Consider the following 22,404-nt stretch of genomic DNA (forward strand, 5'->3'; position numbering starts at 1 on the left):
CGTAGAGAAATTTTATACCATATAAAAAGAGATAGAGTTTCAGTTCAAGTCGGGTCTTGTTGGATTTTATAAATTAAACATAAGATTGGGTAACATTAAGAATAATGGTAATACCAATCGGCCAAATAGATAATTAATTATCTGTTATGGTCATAACCGTATCAGTACGATTTTGCAGAAAACATAACTGTGCCAGCCCGTTTTTGTTTTGACATAACTGTACCTGGACGACTATGACCAAAACAGATAACTAATTTTCAATCTATCGAATATTTTTTAGTTAGGTTTCTCTATGTTTCGTACGTAGAGAAATTTTATACCATATAAAAAGAGATAGAGTTCCAGTTCAAGTCGGGTCTTGTTGGATTTTATAAATTAAACATAAGATTGGGTAACACTAAGGATACTGGTAATACCAATCAGCCAAATAGATACTTAGTTATTTATAACAGTATCAGTACAGGTATACAGAATATCTAAACTGTACTGGCCCTTTTTGGTTTTGACGTAACTGCACTTGATCGACTATGACCAAAACAGATAACTAATTTTCTATCTATCGAATATTTTTTAGTTAGATTTCTCTATGTTCCGTAGGTAGAGAAATTTTATGCCATATAAAAAGAGAAATGTTCAATTCGGGTCTTGTTGGATTTTATAAATTAAACATAAGATTGGGTAACACTAAGAATACTGGTAATACCAATCGGCCAAATAGATAATTAGTTATCTGTTATGGTTATAACCGTATCAGTACAATTGTGCAGAAAATTTAACTGTACCTGCCCGTTTTGGTTTTGACATAACTGTATTTGGTTGACTATGACCAAAATAGATAACTAATTTTCAATCTATCGAATATTTTTAGTTAGGTTTCTCTATGTGCCGTATGTAGAGAAATTTTATACCATATAACAAGAGAAATGTTCAAGTCGAGTCTTGTCGGATTTTATAAATTAAACATAAGATTGGGTAACACTAAGAATACTGGTAATACCAATCGGCCAAATAAATAATTAGTTATCTGTTATGGTCATAACTGTATCAGTACGATTTTGCAGAAAAGTTAACTGTACCTGCCAGTTTTGGTTTTGACGTAACTATACCTGATCGACTATGACCAAACAGATAACTAATTTTCTATCTATCGAATATTTTTTAGTTAGGTTTCGGTATGTTCCGTACGTAGAGAAATTTTATACCATATAAAAAGAGATAGAGTTCCATTTCAAGTCGGGTCTTGTTGGATTTTAAAAATTAAACATAAGATTGGGTAACACTAAGAATACTGGTAATACCAATCAGCCAAATAGATACTTAGTTATGTTTATAGCAGTATCAGTACAGGCATGCAATATATCTAAACTGTACTGGCCCTTTTTGGTTTTGACGTAACTGCACTTGATTGAATATGACCAAAACAGATAACTAATTTTCTATCTATCGAATATTTTTTAGTTAGATTTCTCTATGTTCCGTAGGTAGAGAAATTTTATGCCATAAAAAAAGAGAAATGTTCAATTCGGGTCTTGTTGGATTTTATAAATTAAACATAAGATTGGGTAACACTAAGAATACTGGTAATACCAATCGGCCAAATAGATAATTAGTTATATGTTATGGTCATAACCGTATTAGTACAATTGTGCAGAAAATTTAACTGTACCTGCCCGTTTTGGTTTTGACGTAACTGTACTTGGTTGACTATGACCAAAACAGATAACTAATTTTCTATCTATCGAATATTATTAGTTAGGTTTCTCTATGTTCCGTAGGTAGAGAAATTTTATACCATATAACAAGAGAAATGTTCAAGTCGAGTCTTGTTGGATTTTATAAATTAAACATAAGATTGGGTAACACTAAGAATACTGGTAATACCGATCGGCCAAATAAATAATTAGTTATCTGTTATGGTCATAACTGTATCAGTACGATTTTGCAGACAAGTTAACTGTACCTGCCAGTTTTGGTTTTGACGTAACTGTACCGGATCGACTATGACCAAACAGATAACTAATTTTCTATCAATCGATTTTTTTTTTAGTTAGGTTTCTCTATGTTTCGTACGTAGAGAAATTTTATACCATATAAAAAGAGATAGAGTTTCAGTTCAAGTCGGGTCTTGTTGGATTTTATAAATTAAACATAAGATTGGGTAACATTAAGAATAATGGTAATACCAATCGGCCAAATAGATAATTAATTATCTGTTATGGTCATAACCGTATCAGTACGATTTTGCAGAAAACATAACTGTGCCAGCCCGTTTTTGTTTTGACATAACTGTACCTGGACGACTATGACCAAAACAGATAACTAATTTTCAATCTATCGAATATTTTTTAGTTAGGTTTCTCTATGTTTCGTACGTAGAGAAATTTTATACCATATAAAAAGAGATAGAGTTCCAGTTCAAGTCGGGTCTTGTTGGATTTTATAAATTAAACATAAGATTGGGTAACACTAAGGATACTGGTAATACCAATCAGCCAAATAGATACTTAGTTATTTATAACAGTATCAGTACAGGTATACAGAATATCTAAACTGTACTGGCCCTTTTTGGTTTTGACGTAACTGCACTTGATCGACTATGACCAAAACAGATAACTAATTTTCTATCTATCGAATATTTTTTAGTTAGATTTCTCTATGTTCCGTAGGTAGAGAAATTTTATGCCATATAAAAAGAGAAATGTTCAATTCGGGTCTTGTTGGATTTTATAAATTAAACATAAGATTGGGTAACACTAAGAATACTGGTAATACCAATCGGCCAAATAGATAATTAGTTATCTGTTATGGTTATAACCGTATCAGTACAATTGTGCAGAAAATTTAACTGTACCTGCCCGTTTTGGTTTTGACATAACTGTATTTGGTTGACTATGACCAAAATAGATAACTAATTTTCAATCTATCGAATATTTTTAGTTAGGTTTCTCTATGTGCCGTATGTAGAGAAATTTTATACCATATAACAAGAGAAATGTTCAAGTCGAGTCTTGTCGGATTTTATAAATTAAACATAAGATTGGGTAACACTAAGAATACTGGTAATACCAATCGGCCAAATAAATAATTAGTTATCTGTTATGGTCATAACTGTATCAGTACGATTTTGCAGAAAAGTTAACTGTACCTGCCAGTTTTGGTTTTGACGTCACTGTACTTGGTCTACTATGACCAAAACAGATAACTAATTTTCTATCTATCGAATATTTTTTAGTTAGGTTTCTCTATGTTCTGTAGTTAGAGATATTTTATACCATATAAAAAGAGAAATGTTCAATTCGGGTCTTGTTGGATTTTATAAATTAAACATAAGATTGGGTAACACTAAGAATACTGGTAATACCAATCGGCCAAATTGATAATTAGTTATCTGTTATGGTCATAACCGTATCAGTACAATTGTGCAGAAAATTTAACTGTACCTGCCCGTTTTGGTTTTGACGTAACTGTACTTGGTTGACTATGACCAAAACGGATAACTAATTTTCTATCTATCGAATATTTATTAGTTAGGTTTCTCTATATTCCGTAGGTAGAGAAATTTTATACCATATAACAAGAGAAATGTTCAAGTCGAGTCTTGTCGGATTTTATAAATTAAACATAAGATTGGGTAACACTAAGAATACTGGTAATACCAATCGGTGATATATTCATAAATTGCATCATTTAATGTACATACTCTAGTCCAAATCATGTCTCATTTACATGCATTTTAGGTCTTTAGGCATTGTTTTAGGACTTAGGAGATTGCATTAGGTCCAAGAGAGTTTTGCATGTTTTGGAGTGTTAAACAGGTGCTTTTGGAGTTTATTTGGAGTGGAGGATGTGATTCAGATGAAGAAATGGAGTTGAACTTATCAAAAATGGTGAAAAGGAGCAATTTTGGGTTTCTCGGCAAAATGATATACTGATAGACGAAGATTCTCGGCCAAAATCCTTCCCGCGGGTAGCTTTCTCGGCCAAAAACACGTACCGCGGTCAAGTCTCTCGGCCAAAAATCCCGGGTGCAGATACATTTCCAAAATCGCGTCACAGGAAGCTCTTGCCGGCGATTCAGCTTACAGGGTCTTCAGCAAAGTTGGAGATACTTGAGTCAAGAACCCAGGACAGGTTGAATCAGGGCATTTGGAGCACTGAGCTGAAAGATACGGTCACCGGAAGACAGACCTCTCTCGCATCCATTCCGGAGCAATCCGATACCCCTGAATGATCGCCTGTCCGGGGAACCTTCCGGTCCGATTCAGTTGTCGGGTACTTCATCAAAGTTTGATAGGATTGGATCACGGTTCCATAGCAAGTGAAATAATGGAATTCGGACGCGTGAGCAGAATGTTAAGCTCGTCGGAAGAAACTCCTGTCTCGCTGCCATTTTGGACCGAGCCGATGAGCTCCGAAGAATGCGAAGTAAGGTGCACTTCCAGGCCGATTCAGTTTCCGGGGCCTTCATGAGAATCAGAGAAATTTGAGTACTCTTTCAAGAACGTCCGAGATCATTCAATTCGGAGCTATGAGCAGGAAGATACGGTCTCCGGAATGGACACATGTCTAGACGCCTCTCTCTGATCGTGTAAATGCACTGCAAAGATGAGCCCTCCAGGAAGCCTTCCACTTCCCCAGAACCGAAGCTTCCTTCACCAAAGTTGGAGATATATGAGTCCTCTGTTCTCTGCAACCGGAGTCACTCAATTCGGACAAGTATCTTAGACGTTACACTCTCCGGAATGCGAAGTGGTCCAAGCTGCTCTGAATGCTGCGAGAAAGCTTTGCGACTTGGTTAACTCGCAGCCTGAAGACGAATGCCTGGAAATTAATGCTGCGAGTTGAGAAGTGCGGGTAAGCTATCTGGATGAGGTCTGAGGCTCCCGAGCAAGAAAATTGCTAAGTCCACAATACTGCGACTTGGGCACGCTACCTGGGAGCACTGGAACCAAGCCGCATGATCACTCGCAATTTACTCCGACTTGAGCCTGCTACCTGGGACTAGGGATGACCAAGTCGCACATGTACATTCCCCAAAAAGCGCCTTGGTCCTGCCAGTTGAAGAAGAAGAAGATTAAGCCGCACAAAGACTCGCAAAACACTCCTACTTGGGCGTGCGGCTAAGACAAAGCGATTTAAGTCTCACAAGATAAGTTCTTCATCTACTGCGACTTGGGCATGCTACCTGGGAGACACTGGACCAACCCGCAGTAATTCCACTTTACCCACTAAAGCCGGGTCAGGACCCGGTTTGTTCCGGGCTGACCCGGTTCATTAGCACTTAGTATATATAGCTTTTTGGAGAAAAACCCTAGACATGTTATCTTCTCTCTTAGTTTCTCTCTAGTTTTCTTTCCTTTTTAGTGTAAAAACGTTTTTGATTAAGAGATATCTCAAGGATTTAATCAATCTAAGTCTGTTTCTTATCATCTCATCATCTCATTTCTACTTCTAATCATGATTAACATCATCTCTTGCAAAAGATTAGATGTGTTCTTCATGATTAGTGAGTAGTCATCTTTTTATACTTCTAGGTGTGTAGATTAGGGTGCTTAGATGTTTGATTTGTGATGTTCAGGGTTTAGATTCTCATTTCATTTCCTTAGTTTGCTGCTCCTAATGCTAGATTTCCTTGGGAAAGTGAAATCTGGGTTCATAGGCATTTCATGCACCAAAAGTGTTTGATGAAATGCCTGAAAGAGCTAACTTAAGGGTTTATGTTTTAAATGCCATGGGAATGTTTGTTTGAAGCATAAATGACATATTAGGACTGTTACTTAATGCTCATTAGTTCATATTTCACAAATAAGAATTTGGTTTGAAAGTGGATTAGTGTAGAGATTAATGCCTTCATGAGAGGATTAGTCTAGATTAGAGTTCTAAGTTGAAATGTTTGAGATCATGTGATTGCTTGTTATGTCTTTCTGTATAAGACTCAGTCTTCTTGGTTGAGAGATTGTTTGGTCACTTATTAGGCTTGATGCATTATGCTTGTTAATTGCTTGATTATATCTAATGGTTGTTAGACTTGATTAAGTGATTAGCAAAGGGATTATTGTCATGGAAATGAATTAATCTGATTAAGAAGCCTAGACTAAAGAGTAGCAAGTGTTGCATTATGTTCTTAGCATCATGAATCAATATCTAAAGCACCCTAATCAATGATCACATCTAGAGTTTTATCTTTTATCATTTGCTTAATCATCATCACTTTGTTTTGTTTGCTTGCTTTGTTTAGTTCATTCATAATAGCTTGATTGTTTCTTGTTTTATGTTTTCTTGTTGCTGGTTTCACCAAACTCATCTTTTATTCAGCTTGACTTAAGAACTTGTCACATAAACTAGTGTCTAGCAAACACACATTTGGATTGATACCCTTTGTACTACAAGTGACATAAGGGATTGATAACCCATCTAAGACCAAAAAAATCTTAGTTATCAATTGGCGCCGTTGCCATATTGTGTGGGGATTGTTAGCATTAGTTTCTGATTTAGTTTTTGAGATCAAGTTTCTTTTGTTTTACTGATCACCTTTCAAGTTCTGTCTTTGTTCTCAGGTTTATGATCACAAGAAGCCAAGCCAGAAGACAAAGAGAAAGAGCTGTTCACTTGGAGAGGTTAGGAAAGAATCAGCAAGTTGGGAATGAGCATCAGGCTCAAGAAGCTGATCAGGGTCAAAGAGCTGGTAATGGGATTGGAATTCAGGATCAACAGGCTCAGGTCCATCAAGGACACGCTCATGGTAACCAGAACCAAGACCTACCTCAAGTTAACCAGCCACAGCCCCACCCAAACCCACCCATACGTCATCAGTCTCCACCAGTCTTTGTTGGTGAGAATGACCGAGCTTATGCACACCAGTATGGAGCAGGAATCAGGCCACCTCCTGTCCAAAACAACAACTTTGAGGTGAAGGACTCTTTAATCAATATGGTTCAGAATCAGAAGTTCCATGGCTTACCTATGGAGGATCCCTTGGAGCATCTGGATCAGTTTGACAGAGTTTGTGATCTCACTAAGATCAATGGGGTATCTGAAAACAGCTTCAAACTGAGATTGTTTCCATTCAGCCTTGGAGATAAGGCACATCAGTGGGAAAAGAACCTCCCAAGAGGATCCATCCACACATGGGAGCAATGCAAGATTGCCTTTCTATCCAAGTTCTTCTCAAGCTCAAGGACTGCAAAGCTAAGGAACCAGATTTCCAGCTTCACTCAACATTCTAATGAGACCTTTGGAGAAGCTTTGGACAGGTTTAAAAGCTACACAAGTAAGTGTCCACATCATGGCTTTTCAAAAGCCTCCCTCCTTAGCACTTTGTATAGAGGAGCTGTTCCTAAGATCAGGATTCAGTTGGACACAGCATCAAATGGAAATTTCTTGGCAAAAGAAATCAATGCAGCTATGGAACTTGTTGAGAACTTAGCCATGAGCCAAGACACTTATGGGGAAGATTATGATAGAAGCTATAGAGGAGAAGATTCTGGTAGACACCAAGAGCTGGAAGAGAAGATCAAAGTGCTGAATATCAAGCTTGACAAAGCCCTAGCTGCCACTCAAAAGCCTATAAACTATGTGAGTGAGGAAAAGAGATGCTTCACAAATACAAATGAAGAGGGTCTCACTCAAGAGGAGTTGCACTTCATTGGGAATCAAAACAAGTTCAATGGTTACAACAACTTCACTAAATACCAGAACTTGTCCTATAGGAGCAACAATGTGGCTAACCCCCAAGACCAAATATACCCTCCTCAAGACTTTGTTCAACAGAATCAGTACCAAGGTATTTCCCAAGGTCAACAGGGTTTTCAGCAACCAAAGGTTCAGAATCAAGGGAATAGCTTCACAAATCAAGTCAGCCTACAACAAAGGCCACCACCTCCTGGTTTTGCCCCACCACCTGTTCAACAAAGTCCTGATTTCAATGTTCTTCTCCAACAGCTCTTACTAGGACAACAAAAGATGGTATCTGACCTGGAGACACTGGGCGCTGAACTAAAGTCTATTAAAAAGAACAAGGGCATCTGCACTTCTGAACCACAAGTCTCTCTTCCTGGTAAAGCTCTTCAAAACTCAAAAGATTATTGCAATGCCATCTACTCCAATGATGACCATTCAGCTGCTGTGCAAGAGATTGAAGACCTCCTTTATGGTCAAGTTTGTACTGAGAATGCACACACTCAAGTGGATGAGGACACCATTATAGATGATTTCATGGGCTTCTTACATGAACTCAATGAGGACATTGAGAGCAAAAGTGTGGGGGCAGCCGGTTCAGTTCTTTCTGTTCAGCAAGGGAATGATTCAGTGTCTATTGAAACAAAGGAGCTGCCAACTGGTCAAGCAAAGCTAACAGATTGTGCCTCCACCTCTGAATCAACTCAGATGAAGCCCACCTCCCTCCCAAAGCTAGGCAACCCAGGGAAGTTCACCATCTCTTGCACTCTTGGAAACTTTAGAGTTGAGAATGCTTTGTGTGATTCAGGCTCAAGTGTGAGTATAATGTCTAAAGATATGATGGAGAAGCTAAAGGTCAAGTCTATAACGTCCTACCCCTCTTCTATCACCTTTGGTGATTCCTACTCCAAGAAACCATATGGATTTTTAGAAGACTATCCACTTCAAGTTGGTGAATGCATAATTCCCACTTATTTTGTCATCATGAAGATGAAGAAGACCAAAGAGCTCCCCCTATTGCTTGGAACTGCATTTCTCAACACCACTGGTGCAATGATTGACTTTGATACTCAAAGAGTGGTGCTTACAAAGGTGGATAAGGATGCCTTTTACCCTGTTCAACCACCTTTAGCTGAATTTTGTGGATCAGTTGTTCAAGAGATAGAACCCCCTAAGGTACTTGAGATGAAGTATGTAGGAAGTGCTGGGATTTTAGGTGGATCCCAATCTCTCTCAGCTGTGGAAATGGAAAAAGAACCTCACACCAACCCTGTTTACAAGGATGGGACTGAGCAGCCATTGATCAGAGAAGAAGACATCTTGCTCTCATGGTCTCCTACACTTAGTGACCTAAGGATGATTAACACCAAAAGTGATGGCTCAGCATCAGAAGACAAGAGTATTAAACCGGATCTTTCTTCTCAAGACTTTGATCTCACTCCTTGGGTTGATGATGATGGTTCTCTGAAGTATAAGCTGGATTGCAATGGGAAGCCAGGTCTGTTTGCTGAAGTGAGGGCATGTCTCACAAGGGCCATCTTTGATAAAGACCCAGATGGTATTCAAGAGCTGGTGGACAAAGGTCTCAAGGTGGGATCTCAAGGACAAGGGTCTAATGGTTCCCAAAGGCAGCAAACCAACTCAGCTTTCTTGCTCAGGACCATTGAAGTGCTGAAGAGCATCAGTGCTCAAACTCACCCCAGCTAAAAACAGGTTTTTCAAAGTCAAACTTAGTGACTTTAAACAAAGTGCTCTTGGGAGACACCCCAAGCTTATCTTTGTATATAATCTTTTTATTCTTTTCTCTCATTTCTCTTTATGTTTTAGGATCTTTTGATGGGTTTTGTGAGTTGGTCTCAGGTTCTAGGTGATTTTTTTGGAGGACATAGCTCAGTGATGAATGGAATGGAGCATGTGAAGGGCTTAGAGAAGTGTTTAAGGTTTGAAAAGCTTGGAGGGCGCCTGAGTACTACCTAGATGTGCGGCTTGGTGCAAGAAGAGCCCAGGTCGCAGCCCAACTCGCAATTTACTCCGAGTTGGGCGTGCTGGCTGGAAAAAGAGAAACCAGGCCGCACCAAAAAAGAAAAGTGGCCGAGGTGTTTAAGTCCAAAAACTTGCGACCTGGTGCTGCTACCTGAAACCCAAGGAAGCTAACCCGCACGTTGATCCGCAAATTACTCCGAGTTGGGCGTGCTACCTGGGAAGCATGGAGGCTAGGCCGCAGCATGGGAAGAAAGGCCGAGGTATCTATGTCCCAAAGTCTGCGAGTTGGTCCAAGACAAGTCCATGCCGTACAAGGGAGTTCAGGCCAAGCCAAATCCATCTCCAGTGGTGTCTGGCCTCATCTGGTGCAGATACTCACTCCCCTTTTGCACAAGAACCACACCAGGTATCACTCCAAACACTTGTAAATGAGCATTTAGCATTTTTCTTTATCTTTTGCATTTCATGTTTGATTTTTTCTCTTTCTCATGCTTTTATAACACAAGGGACTGTGTTATCTAAGTGTGGGGGAGGGGTTTTGTGTTTACTAATCATGTTTATTCTGCTCTTATTTTCCTTTTCACTTTGAGTCTCATTTTGCATTCATCTAAGTGCATATAAAAACCAAAAAAAATGGAAAAATCTGAAAAATTTTCACAAAAAAATGCTCATGTAGTTGCATTCACATTTTAGGATTGAGTCTAGTTTGCATTTTCATATAGGTTGCATCATATGCAAATGGGAGTAATGATAGGTTCTTTCTTTGAGAGTACATCACTTTGAGAATTTGGATTAAATATGCTTGTGAAATGACTTCTGTGCTTGCAAGGCTTGAAATGGTTTGAATCTGAGAAGCAAGTTTGAATTGAACTCAACTCTAATAAGTGAAAACCTTGAACTTGACTTGAAATTATCTTGTGATGCATTGTTTAAATAAGTTTGTGGATACCTATATACATATTTGAGCTAGAATCCTGTTTTTACCACCCTCTTCCTTAGCTCAAATAGCTGAGTCCACATCTGGATCAGTTTTCCTCACCCTGAACCCATCCTTCTTTCAAGCCAAATGTTTGTGTGTGATTGAAAGGCCACCTTGGATCAAACTTAGCAGAAAGTGTTAGGTTTAGAGCGACAAGGGCAAGTCTCATTGTGTGTTAAGTTCCATCATCAAGGACCTGAGAGATTTGGTGAGAACTAAGTGTGGGGGAATACTTGTTGGTGAGTGGAAAGGAGAGATGAGTGGAAATAAAAGGAGAATGGTGAGAACTAGGGGATAGAAAAAGAAAAGAAATCAGTCTTGGAGTTTTGAGTCAAAGAAAGTGAGCTCTAGTGTTTTGAAAAGAAAAAGTCTAGCCTCTAAGTGAAAAGAAAAGAAAATAAGCCCAAGAGCTCAAATGTTTTAAAAAGAAAGAAAAAGAGGCTAGAAGTTACAAAAGAAAGTGAAAAGGAGCTATGTAAAGTTTGAACTCCAAGACTTGAGTGTGAAAATGATGAGTGAGTCTCCTAGTGAGAGGAAAATGAGTGTGGAAAGTGAGGTTCTTGAGAGGTTGAGCAAGTGAGAAAGATTTGAGTAGAGTGTGGGGTGGGATGAGTCCTTGCCCTTGTATGCATAGGTTGCTTTTTACCTTTAGCATTCTGCCAAAGTTTGATCATTCATAGAGAGATCCCCTTGCTGCATTGAACCCACTCAGGCGCTGATGAGACCATTTTAGTCTCATTACCTTACCCTAGCCAAACTTTGCTTGTTTGAACATTGCATCATTTGATCCACTTGGTAAAGAGCTTAATGAATGTCAAAGAGTTGAGGAATAAGAGAACTTGTGGAGATTACTGTTGAGTTGATACATCAGAGTATGGTCTTGCATTGCATATTGAGCATGAACTTGAATTCTCTTAGTGGTCACTTTTTTCTTTCAAAGGAAAAATGAGCTCCCAATGCTTTCAACCTCTCTCTCTCATTTGTTCTTTTTGCTTGAGGACACGCAAAGGATAAGTGTGGGGGAGTTGATATATTCATAAATTTCATCATATAATGTACATACTCTAGTCCAAATCATGTCTCATTTACATGCATTTTAGGTCTTTAGGCATTGTTTTAGGACTTAGGAGATTGCATTAGGTCCAAGAGAGTTTTGCATGTTTTGGAGTGTTAAACAGGTGCTTTTGGAGTTTATTTGGAGTGGAGGATGTGATTCAGATGAAGAAATGGAGTTGAACTTATCAAAAATGGTGAAAAGGAGCAATTTTGGGTTTCTCGGCAAAATGATGTACTGATGGCCGAAGATTCTCGGCCAAATCCTTCCAGCGGGTAGCTTTCTCGGCCAAAAACACGTACCGTGGTCAAGTCTCTCGGCCAAAAATCCCGGGTGCAGATATATTTCCAAAATCGCGTCACCGGAAGCTCTTGCCGGCCGATTCAGCTTACAGGTTCTTCAGCAAAGTTGGAGATACTTGTGTCAAGAACCCATGAGAGGTTGAATCAGGGCATTTCGAGCACTGAGCTGAAAGCTACGGTCACCGGAAGACAGACCTCTCTCGCATCCATTCCGGAGCAATCCGATACCCCTGAATGATCGCCTGTCCGAGGAACCTTCAGGTCCGATTCAGTTGTCGGGTGCTTCATCAAAGTTTGAGAGGATTGTATCACGGTTCCATAGCAAGTGAAATCATGGAATTCGGACGCGTGAGCAGAATATTAAGCTCGTCGGAAGAAACTCCTGTCTCGCTGCCGTTTTGGACCGAGCCGATGAGCTCCGAAGAATGCGAAGGAAGATGCCCTTCTAGGCCGATTCAGTTTCCGGAGCCTTCATCAGAATCAGAGACATTTGAGTACTCTTTTAATAACGTCCAAGATCATTCAATTCGGAGCTATGAACAGGAAGATACGGTCTCCGGAATGGACACATGTCTAGACGCCTCTCTCTGATCGTGTAAATGCACTGCAAAGATGAGCCTTCCAGGAAGCCTTCCACTTCCCAAGAACCGAAGCTTCCTTCACCAAAGTTGGAGATATATGAGTCCTCTGTTCTCTGCAACCGGAATCACTCAATTCGGACAAGTATCATAGAAGTTACACTCTCCGGAATGCGAAGTGGTCCAAGCTGCTCTGAATGCTGCGAGAAAGCCTTGCGACCTGGTTAACTCGCAGCCTGAAGACGAATGCCTGGAAATTGATGCTGCGAGTTGAGAATTGCGGGTAAGCTATCAATGGATGAGGTCTGAGGCTCCCGAGCAAGAAAATTGCTAAGTCCACAATACTGCGACTTGGGCACGCTACCTGGGAGACACTGGAACCAAGCCGCATGATCACTCGCAATTTACTCCAACTTGAGCCTGCTACTTGGGACTAGGGATGACCAAGTCGCACATGTACATTCCCCAGAAACCGCCTTGGTCCTGCAAGTTGAAGAAGAAGAAGATTAAGCCGCACAAAGACTCGCAAAACACTCCTACTTGGGCGTGCGGCTAAGACAAAGCGATTTAAGTCTCACAAGATAAGTTCTTCATCTACTGCGACTTGGGCATGCTACCTGGGAGACACTGGACCAACCCGCAGTAATTTCACTTTACCCACTAAAGTCGGGTCAGGACCCGGTTTGTTCCGGGCTGACCCGGTTCATTAGCACTTAGTATATATAGCTTTTTGGAGAAAAACCCTAGACATGTCTTGTTGGATTTTATATATTAAACATAAGATTGGGTAACACTAAGAATACTGGTAATACCAATCAGCCAAATAGATATTTAGTTATGTTTATAACAGTATCAGTACAGGCATGCAATATATCTAAATTGTACTGGCCCTTTTTGGTTTTGACGTAACTGCACTTGATCGACTATGACCAAAACAGATAACTAATTTTCTATCTATCGAATATTTTTTAGTTAGATTTCTCTATGTTCCGTAGGTAGAGAAATTTTATGCCATATAAAAAGGGAAATGTTCAATTCGGGTCTTGTTGGATTTTATAAATTAAACATAAAATTGGGTAACACTAAGAATACTGGTAATACCAATCGGCCAAATAGATAATTAATTATCTGTTATGGTCATAACCGTATCAATACAATTGTGCAGAAAATTTAACTGTGCCTGCCCGTTTTGGTTTTGACGTAACTGTACTTGGTTGACTATGACCAAAACAGATAACTAATTTTCAATCTATCGAATATTTTTTAGTTAGGTTTCTCTATGTTCCGTACGTAGAGAAATTTTATACCATATAACAAGAGAAATGTTCTAGTCGAGTCTTGTTGGATTTTATAAATTAAACAAAAGATTGGGTAACACTAAGAATACTGGTAATACCAATCGGCCAAAAACATAATTAGTTATCTGTTATGGTCATAACTGTATCAGTCGATTTTGCAGAAAAGTTAACTGTACCTGCCAGTTTTGGTTTTGACGTCACTGTACTTGGTCTACTATGACCAAAACAGATAACTAATTTTCTATCTATCGAATATTTTTTAGTTAGGTTTCTCTATGTTCTGTAGTTAGAGAAATTTTATACCATATAAAAAGAGAAATGTTCGAGTCGGGTCTTGTTGGGTTGTATAAATTAAACATAAGATTGGGTAACACTAAGAATACTGGTAATACCAATCGGCCAAATATGTAATTAGTTATCTGTTATGGTCATAACCGTATCAGTACAATTGTGCAGAAAATTAACTGTACCTGCCCGTTTTGGTTTTGACGTAACTGTACTTGGTTGACTATGACCAAAACGGATAACTAATTTTCTATCTATCGAATATATATTAGTTAGGTTTCTCTATATTCCGTAGGTAGAGAAATTTTATACCATATAACAAGAGGAATGTTCAAGTCGAGTCTTTTTGGATTTTATAAATTAAACATAAGATTGGGTAACACTAAGAATACTGGTAATACCAATCGGCCAAATAAATAATTAGTTATCTGTTATGGTCGTAACTGTATCAGTACGATTTTGCAGAAAAGTTAACTGTACCTGCCAGTTTTGGTTTTGACGTCACTGTACTTGGTCTACTATGACCAAAACAGATAACTAATTTTCTATCTATCGAATATTTTTTAGTTAGGTTTCTCTATGTTCTGTAGTTAGAGAAATTTTATACCATATAAAAAGAGAAATGTTCAAGTCAGGTCTTGTTGGATTGTATAAATTAAACATAAGATTGGGTAACACTAAGAATACTGGTAATACCAATCGGCCAAATATGTAATTAGTTATCTGTTATGGTCATAACCGTAGCAGTACGATTTTGCAGAAAAATTTACTGTTCCTGCCCGTTTTGGTTTTGACGTAACGGTACTTGGTTGACTATGACCAAAACAGATAACTAATTTTCTATCTATCAAATATTTTTTAGTTAGGTTTCTCTATGTTCCGTAGATAGAGAAATTTTATACCATATAAAAAGAGATAGACTTTCAGTTCAAGTTGGGTCTTGTTGGATTTTATAAATTTAACATAAGACTGGGTACAACCAGATTACTGGTATTACCAAACGGCCAAATACTTGCTTTTTAGTTTTGATTTTTCGTTTATTAGAAGTACTTATTTATAATTTTGATAATTTAAACATCATAGCACTTTAACTAAGATTAGGTACAACCGGAAACACTGGTAATTCTGGTTTTGAATTAGCTGATACTATATAATACAATTACTCTTATTCGCAACTTATAGATTTGGCTTTTGTCTGATATTGACGACTATGTCGACGACACTGTGTTTGCTCAAGTTCCCGAATGTTATGTGTTGATGTCTGTGTCGTCGACATTGTTGCTCGCTAAATTTCTGAAGATTTAATATCACCGACTGTTTCGGCGACACAGCGGATTGCTCTAGTGGTTTCTTGTTGACAACTGTGTCGTCGATACAATGGATTGCTTTAGCTTCTGAATTTTGTGTGTTGGCGGTTGTGTCGCCGACACAATTACTTGCTTAAGTTCCTGAAGGTTACATGTTGACGATTGTATTGTCGACACGATGTATTTCTGTAGTTTCTGAAGTTTCATGTTGACGACTGTGTCGACGATATGATGGTCAACTGTTTTTTATTCTTATTACAACTTCTAAATATCAAATTAATCAAACTAGAAAAAAAAGAAAACGAAACCTGGTGGGAGGAGATAGATTTTAAGAAAAGGTGAATTCATTGGAGAGTTTTGCTTGTAAGATTTGGGAGAAGAATCTCTGCTACACTTGAGAATAATTCTGAACCCTCTTGATACCTCTGAGTTTATTTATGAATTTCTTTTCATCGTGTGCTTTTGTTCTTTTCGCCATGTCTGAGTAGATCTCTTAGCTAGATTAAGGTGTTCAAAGGATTTCAATGAGTTAGTGATTAAATGCAAATAGGGCTTAATTAGAATTATCTTCACCATAGTTGTTCTTAATTCTTAGGTTGAAATGATCACTCAATCTACGAACTTAGGTTAACTTATTCATCAAAAGTGTAATAGGTTGCTAGAACAAACTTTGGTGAGCGATTTGTCCTTAGCAAACGACAGTTGATGTTAAGGCAAATCGTGAACTTATCAAACCCGCTTGTTAATACTTGTCTGCGTATTCTACATTTAACCGATAGTATAGAATATAGGTCATTAGAGAAAGTTGTCGATACCACGACAGTGGATCGGTATGCATTCATGTTTGAGTTCGAGACTTGCATTTATCTGTGTCCTGAATAGTCGTTTGATTTCTATCTCTGAAATTCCTGCGAATTGCATTAGTCTAGTGCTTTGTTTCATTGGATTTTAAATCGTTAATTACATTCACTTGCGTGTTACATTACAACCCCAACAACCATTTCCGTTTTAGCTTTGTTTCAACCCTCGTAGAGTCATAGAATAACACTGGTCCTCTGGATTTCAAATCTTTTGTACTACAATCTCAGGTTGTTCTATTGCAGTAGAAACTAAGAGATAACTTCCAATGAATCAAACACCAGAAAGTTAACAAAAGTTTTCTATCATTATTATTCGCTGAATTGTATTTCTTTGTTTATGTAATTGTTTAATAACAATCATTTACACCCAATGTAGTGAGTATAAACAGATAGTAACTCAATAAGGCACAAAAACTGGAACAAAAAACCAGAACCAACCCGAATTAACCGATTATTTTGGTACCTATATGGAACCTACCCAAAATACCCAGAACCGAACTGAATACCCGAATGTCCATGGCTAATTAAGAGGTCATATATATACATCAATTTAATATAAAAAATATCACATCAGAATAATACAAAATAGTTTGTATGAAATATGATATGCAATTTTATCTAACATAAGATTATATGAAATCGATATAAAGAAATAAAGAGAGAAAAAAAATTATCTGAAATTGGCAGGAAATGAGAAGAATTCGATTGATGAGAAAAATAGTAGAGAGATAAAAAGAGAGGCGGTGTAGAAAGATTGAAGAAAAATACCCTAATGACTTATACGCGGGTCTAAAGTTTACAATATATATTCATTGGTTGGTTTTTATTTCAATATCTTTTGGTTTAGCAACTAAATTAACAAATTGCAGCCTTATATATGCTACCTTATTGGTCGTACTCTTTCTTTTATTTTCTTAATCTTCTGGAATAAACGGATGTGAGAGACATGGATGGGTGCATATGCAACTCATCATCATTAATCGTGTTCCTTCGACGGCTTATCCTTTCAACATCATTGTTCTTAACGAGTGAAGTCACCTTCAGATGTATCATTGATCTAACCAAAGTGTAAATTCTGGCAAAGATACCGGTGGTGGTCTGCTGTTGTTTGCTAGTTTTTTGTCCATCCTAACTTCTATAGTTAGTTTTGAGGTAGTTTCCATGGTCATCATGGTCGTACGGTGATCTATTAATATTGTTACATTGTATAAATCTTAACGGATTTATCATGGAACCAATACGCTGAGGATGGCTTCACAACCAAAAAGATGTGATAAGTTGATTTCAAATGGAAGAAAATCAAAGTATATATATTTCAAAATAACTCTGATACAAAAGCGTTGGTATCAGATTGTCAGAATTCCAGATCTATTTTTGGAAGCATCAGGTTTTGTTATTACGGTGTACAATTCAAAGGTTTAGCCAAAAGATGCTACTTACGCACATAATTCATACCAGATTAAGATTAAATACAGAGAAGAAAATAACGGATTTCGACCTGTTAGCAAGTAAGACTTCTCTACATAAAGCATCGTTATAACCACTATTTTTTATTGTATTTTTTACACTAAATGGTGCATATGTTTGTTTATGTAATAAATTGTAATAAATTGGTGATTAATCAGTGATTAGTTTTTTTATTAAATAAATATTAATTTTATTTTTAATTATTTATATTAGTTTTTTTGATGAGTTTGGAGCTTAAATTTGCTTATGTTTGATTTTGATTTGATTTCATCATAATTTAGTTGAATTGAAAATCAGTAATTAGAGATTAAGTCGTTGAAATCGTTAATTGGTTAAGGGTTGACTGTATCGTCGTTTTCAATTGGGAAAAAAATTGACTGGGCTGATCTCGGGCCGATTTAAAAAAAAAAATATGGAAATTTTATTAATAAAGTTGGACCGATTTCAAATTTTATGAGACTTTTGAGCTGATTTTCAAAAATTAGGTGGCAGTTTTTTTTTTTTTTAATTTGGTCCTAGCTAGGCGGTTCTAGACGGATTTAGGTGGTCTTAGGCGGTGAAAATTTGGAAAACCGCCTAGAAACACTGTCTAGCACCTAGTCACGGCGGTCACTCATCGTCTAGCGCCTAGTCGGCCACCTAGGCGGCTAGACGGCCAATTTTTTGAACATGTAAATAAGAGAAGGAAACAAATTATGCAAGTAAATGAAATTGTAACGTTATATATGAATTGACTATATTATGTAAATAAAGGTATATGTAAATAAACTAGCAAGTAAATGAACAAATTGTAATCTTATATATGTTAATAAAAGTATGTAAATAATGGTTTTGATAAAATTATTATTTTATTATTTTATCAAGTTATATTAAATTTTTAATCAAAATTTTTTTTATGAGTTATCAAGTATTAATTTATAGAGTTTTTATGTAAATATAATTCATAAATCTACACAATTTTGTTATCTATAACATCCATTAGTCCATTAATTTAGATTGGAATCAAAACAAGTACAGAAAGTTAGAACACATTCTGGAGATCCTAAAGCTCCACTAACATACAATAGAAAATCTGAAATCTATGGATTTTGTTTGTTTGATTATTACACCATCAGCATTTGTAAACACAATTTGAGTTCAGTACCCTAACCTGATGATACTCTCTTCATCTCACACTAATGTTTCAAGTGGACATGAGGTTGACCAGGAATCCTACAAAGTTTAAACTTGAACACAATATAACCTTGAGCTCCTCTCTCTTTCCAATAATCCTTAACCCAATACAACCTATCATAAACATACACCTTCTTTCCTCTCTGTTTCAATTTCTTCTCTCCACGTATCACTCTCACTGGAGTCTTTTCCTTCATGCTATTTGCTAGAGCCTCATTGCCATTAACCAGCTGCTGATCTTTAACTACTTTATGATCCTTGCTCATCATGTAACCTCCTTCTCCGGTGTAAATGATCACATCAGACACGAATCTGTCGTTGTAACCATTATCTTCCGATGATACAATGCTCGTAGCTAGTTTCAAGTTTCTTCTATGCATGTAATCAATCACTCCCATGATGTCGAAATGGAGAACGATCAAGCTGAACACTGATTTGTATTGAAACTCATCACCAACGTCGTCCAGGGACTGGTCCGATCATCTTTTGACTGTTCACGTGCTCCCCTTCTTTCATGAGAATAGCCCTTGTCTTTAAATCTATCTGACTTCTTGCAATCTTTGGTTCTCCACGCCTCTCTGCCTTCTCCCGATCCAACTCTTTAAACACAAGTAGAAAAGTACGCAACACCTCGAGAACTTTCTCTCGTAGGCTAAGAACTTTGTTAATCCTATTTTGTTGCATAGCTTGGATGAGTCCAGTTAGTTGGTTTGGCCGTCTGTGTTGAGTTTTTTTATGAGTCTTTGGTCTGAATGCATCTCCATTAGTCAACATCTTCTTCTTCTTATTCTTCTCCGGAGAGTTTCTCTGTTTCTGCAAAGGCCTTCTCTGCATGCTACGAGAAGTATATGAAACTTGACTCCTTGTCCTCTGAGAAGCAATTAGCTTAATACTTTCCTCCATACTTAAATGTTTAACCTTACTTCCACAAGAAGAAGAGCCAAGATGGTGGGTTTTGGTCACAGATGATATGATCCCTAGCAATGTCGAAGAGAAAAGCGTAATCGATAATCGATAACGAATATTACATTGTTGTGAATGAGGAACATGTGGTGGATGCTGCTGCACACTTTTTAGCAAAATGCATCATGTCAAATCCCAACGCTAAGGTATACTTGTCTCCTAGTTTCTTTCTTTGAGCATATGTTTCTGAGCCTAGTATTCACTTTGTTTACTTACCTTCAAATTCCAGATTCTCAAACCTAAAGAGCTTCAAAAGGGTAAGTTTTTACACAATTTAGTTGATACCTCGTAGAGTGTGATATGTAATTTCTAATTCGTAATCTTATGTATGTTGCTTCTTGGGTTTACTTCATTCTTTATAGTTTGTCCAAGTAGTGCTCTGAGCAAGGTAGGGAAGATAGTGGATATATGGCATGCTGGGAAAATGTTCTATACATTCTCCACCTGGGGACTCGCTTTTGGAGGGTTTGTTTAATTTTCTAGTAATGATCTTGAGATGTTGAAACATGAATATTTCAACTGATATTTGGTGGTTTTCGTTCTTCTTCAGATTGTAGATAGCTGCTAATTAAGGGTGTTCATGTGACCAGAAAAATTGTTCTTAGGGCTCTGTGAGGTCTAATTCGATGAAAGCAGAGATGATTCTCCAATATCATAAGGTTTTTGTATCTGTGTGAGGGAATGACCTTTTTTCTTTTCTCAAGTACTAGCATTGCTTTGTGTAAAAAGAGTTTGATCGAAATTGTATTAAAATTGATTTCAATATATTTGTTCTTTAATTGCTTGTGCAAATAGTGCAAAAAGTGTTTGAACAAAGTTTCTTCTCTAGCACAAAAAAAAAGATTTTAGGTATCAGACAGATGAAGCATAATCAAATTTAAACCGACCAAAAACAGACTTGCAAATATCAAAGACATATATAGCCCATGTTAAATAATGATACCCTTTACGGAGGAGATGCGGTCAGATTTAACTATTATGAAGAGCCCATCCTGATTCAGTAATCCGATAACAGACCGATCCTGATCTTGTACTCCGATAACAGAAGATACATATAAAAGTCTGATACATCCTTGGCATCCTTTGGCTGATACAGATAAAAGTCTCGCAATCCATCACACATCCTTGGCATCGATCCCACTATTCCCCACTTATTGGCTCTCAAGTCTTAGCCATAAACCACTCGGTTATCTGTAAGATTAGTCATCGTCCTCACCACTAAACACTTGCCGTCGTACGCGTCCACGTCCCAGGATAACGTAATACCTTCGTTTACCGCTTTGTTCCTGATCAGTCTTGTGAGAGTCCATTTGGAATTGGTGTGGATACTTTCAAGGTTTAAAGCGTAAATCATCTCCATGGTTGCCGATATCAATGTCAGGCGGTTATCGCCGACACCGAACAAGAGTTTGCTCGGAATGATATGCCGTGCTTGCTCGATTCTGGGATTGAAAGCTATGATACTTCCGTCGTTTCTCAACCTGTGAAGTGTGCCGTCCAAGTAAACAGGTTTCATTTCCGTCATGAGGTCACTTAAGAGGCACATGATTGTGGTTCTTGACAATCTCCAAGAATCTACGGTGTAGATCTCGAATAGATACACATTTTTAATCGATTTGAAGTGTGGTGTGCGATTATACGTATGATTTGGAATTCCTGAGTGGTTTGATCGATTTTATCTACCATGAACCCAATGCATTTTGCTCTTCTCCACTCAGAGTGATTCAGGAATTGAAACCTTTTTGTGAGGGGGTTGGTGACGCAGAAACATCCATCAATCAAGAGTAGGAGAAGGCCGGAACAGTAACCAAGGATATGGCACGACCTATCTAAGACATCGTTGTTTAGGAATAGCCTAGAATCACCCAAAGGGTGGAAGCACACCAAGGTGGAGCCACCTCTGGAGATGCGAAGCAGACTGGACTTGAGCCGAAAAAGATATTCAGATTTTGAATTTTGGATCTTCGGATATATGAGATTTCATAAATTTACAGGTGCATTGCATCTTTGCCAAAGATTTGGGATTTAATCTGAAGAGACAGGCAAAGATAAGATATTCATGGTTGGAGATAGTAAGATTTTTTTTTTGTTTAGTTTTTTTTTTCTGTTTATTTGTTACTTGAGTTGTGTGGTTATTGTATCTTATCTTATTATATAAGGCTTAACAAGGTTCACTTGTAATACAATGAATGAATTATAACTCAACATGATTGTGACACGTTTCTGATAACTAAGAGTTTTTAGGCTTTTAAGAGGGGTTATCAATCCCCTTGTCAAAGTAGTATAAGGGGTGTCAATCCATATGTGTGGTAGTTAGGCACTAGTTTATAAGATAAGTTCTTAAGTCAAGCTAATCAAAGACAGGTTTTTGATAACAAGTAACTAAAAGAAGCATAAAACAATAAACAAGCAAGCAATGATGATTAAACTAAACAGGCAAGCTAAAAACGATGATGGTGATTAAGGAAATGATAAAAG

General features: G+C 37.6%; 1 protein-coding gene, 1 non-coding gene and 1 pseudogene across 2 annotated transcripts; all 3 read right to left on the reverse strand.

The window, feature by feature from the left end:
- Positions 1 to 7,185: 7,185 nt before the first annotated feature.
- On the reverse strand, positions 7,186 to 7,292 carry LOC112083189. Its single transcript, XR_002897488.1, has one exon. It is a non-coding gene; the product is annotated as a small nucleolar RNA R71 (small nucleolar RNA).
- An 11,673-nt stretch (positions 7,293 to 18,965) lies between these two features.
- LOC18010386 lies at positions 18,966 to 19,866 on the reverse strand (annotated as a pseudogene).
- A 1,228-nt stretch (positions 19,867 to 21,094) lies between these two features.
- Positions 21,095 to 21,442, reverse strand: LOC18010384 (putative F-box/kelch-repeat protein At1g20790). The gene has a single exon (XM_024150710.1). The coding sequence runs from the start codon at positions 21,440 to 21,442 to the stop codon at positions 21,095 to 21,097; it is 348 nt and encodes a 115-aa protein (XP_024006478.1).
- Between the last annotated feature and the right edge of the window lie 962 nt (positions 21,443 to 22,404).

This window comes from Eutrema salsugineum, unplaced genomic scaffold (assembly GCF_000478725.1).
Source record: "Eutrema salsugineum unplaced genomic scaffold, Eutsalg1_0 scaffold_7, whole genome shotgun sequence".
Taxonomy (NCBI): Eukaryota; Viridiplantae; Streptophyta; class Magnoliopsida; order Brassicales; family Brassicaceae; genus Eutrema; species Eutrema salsugineum.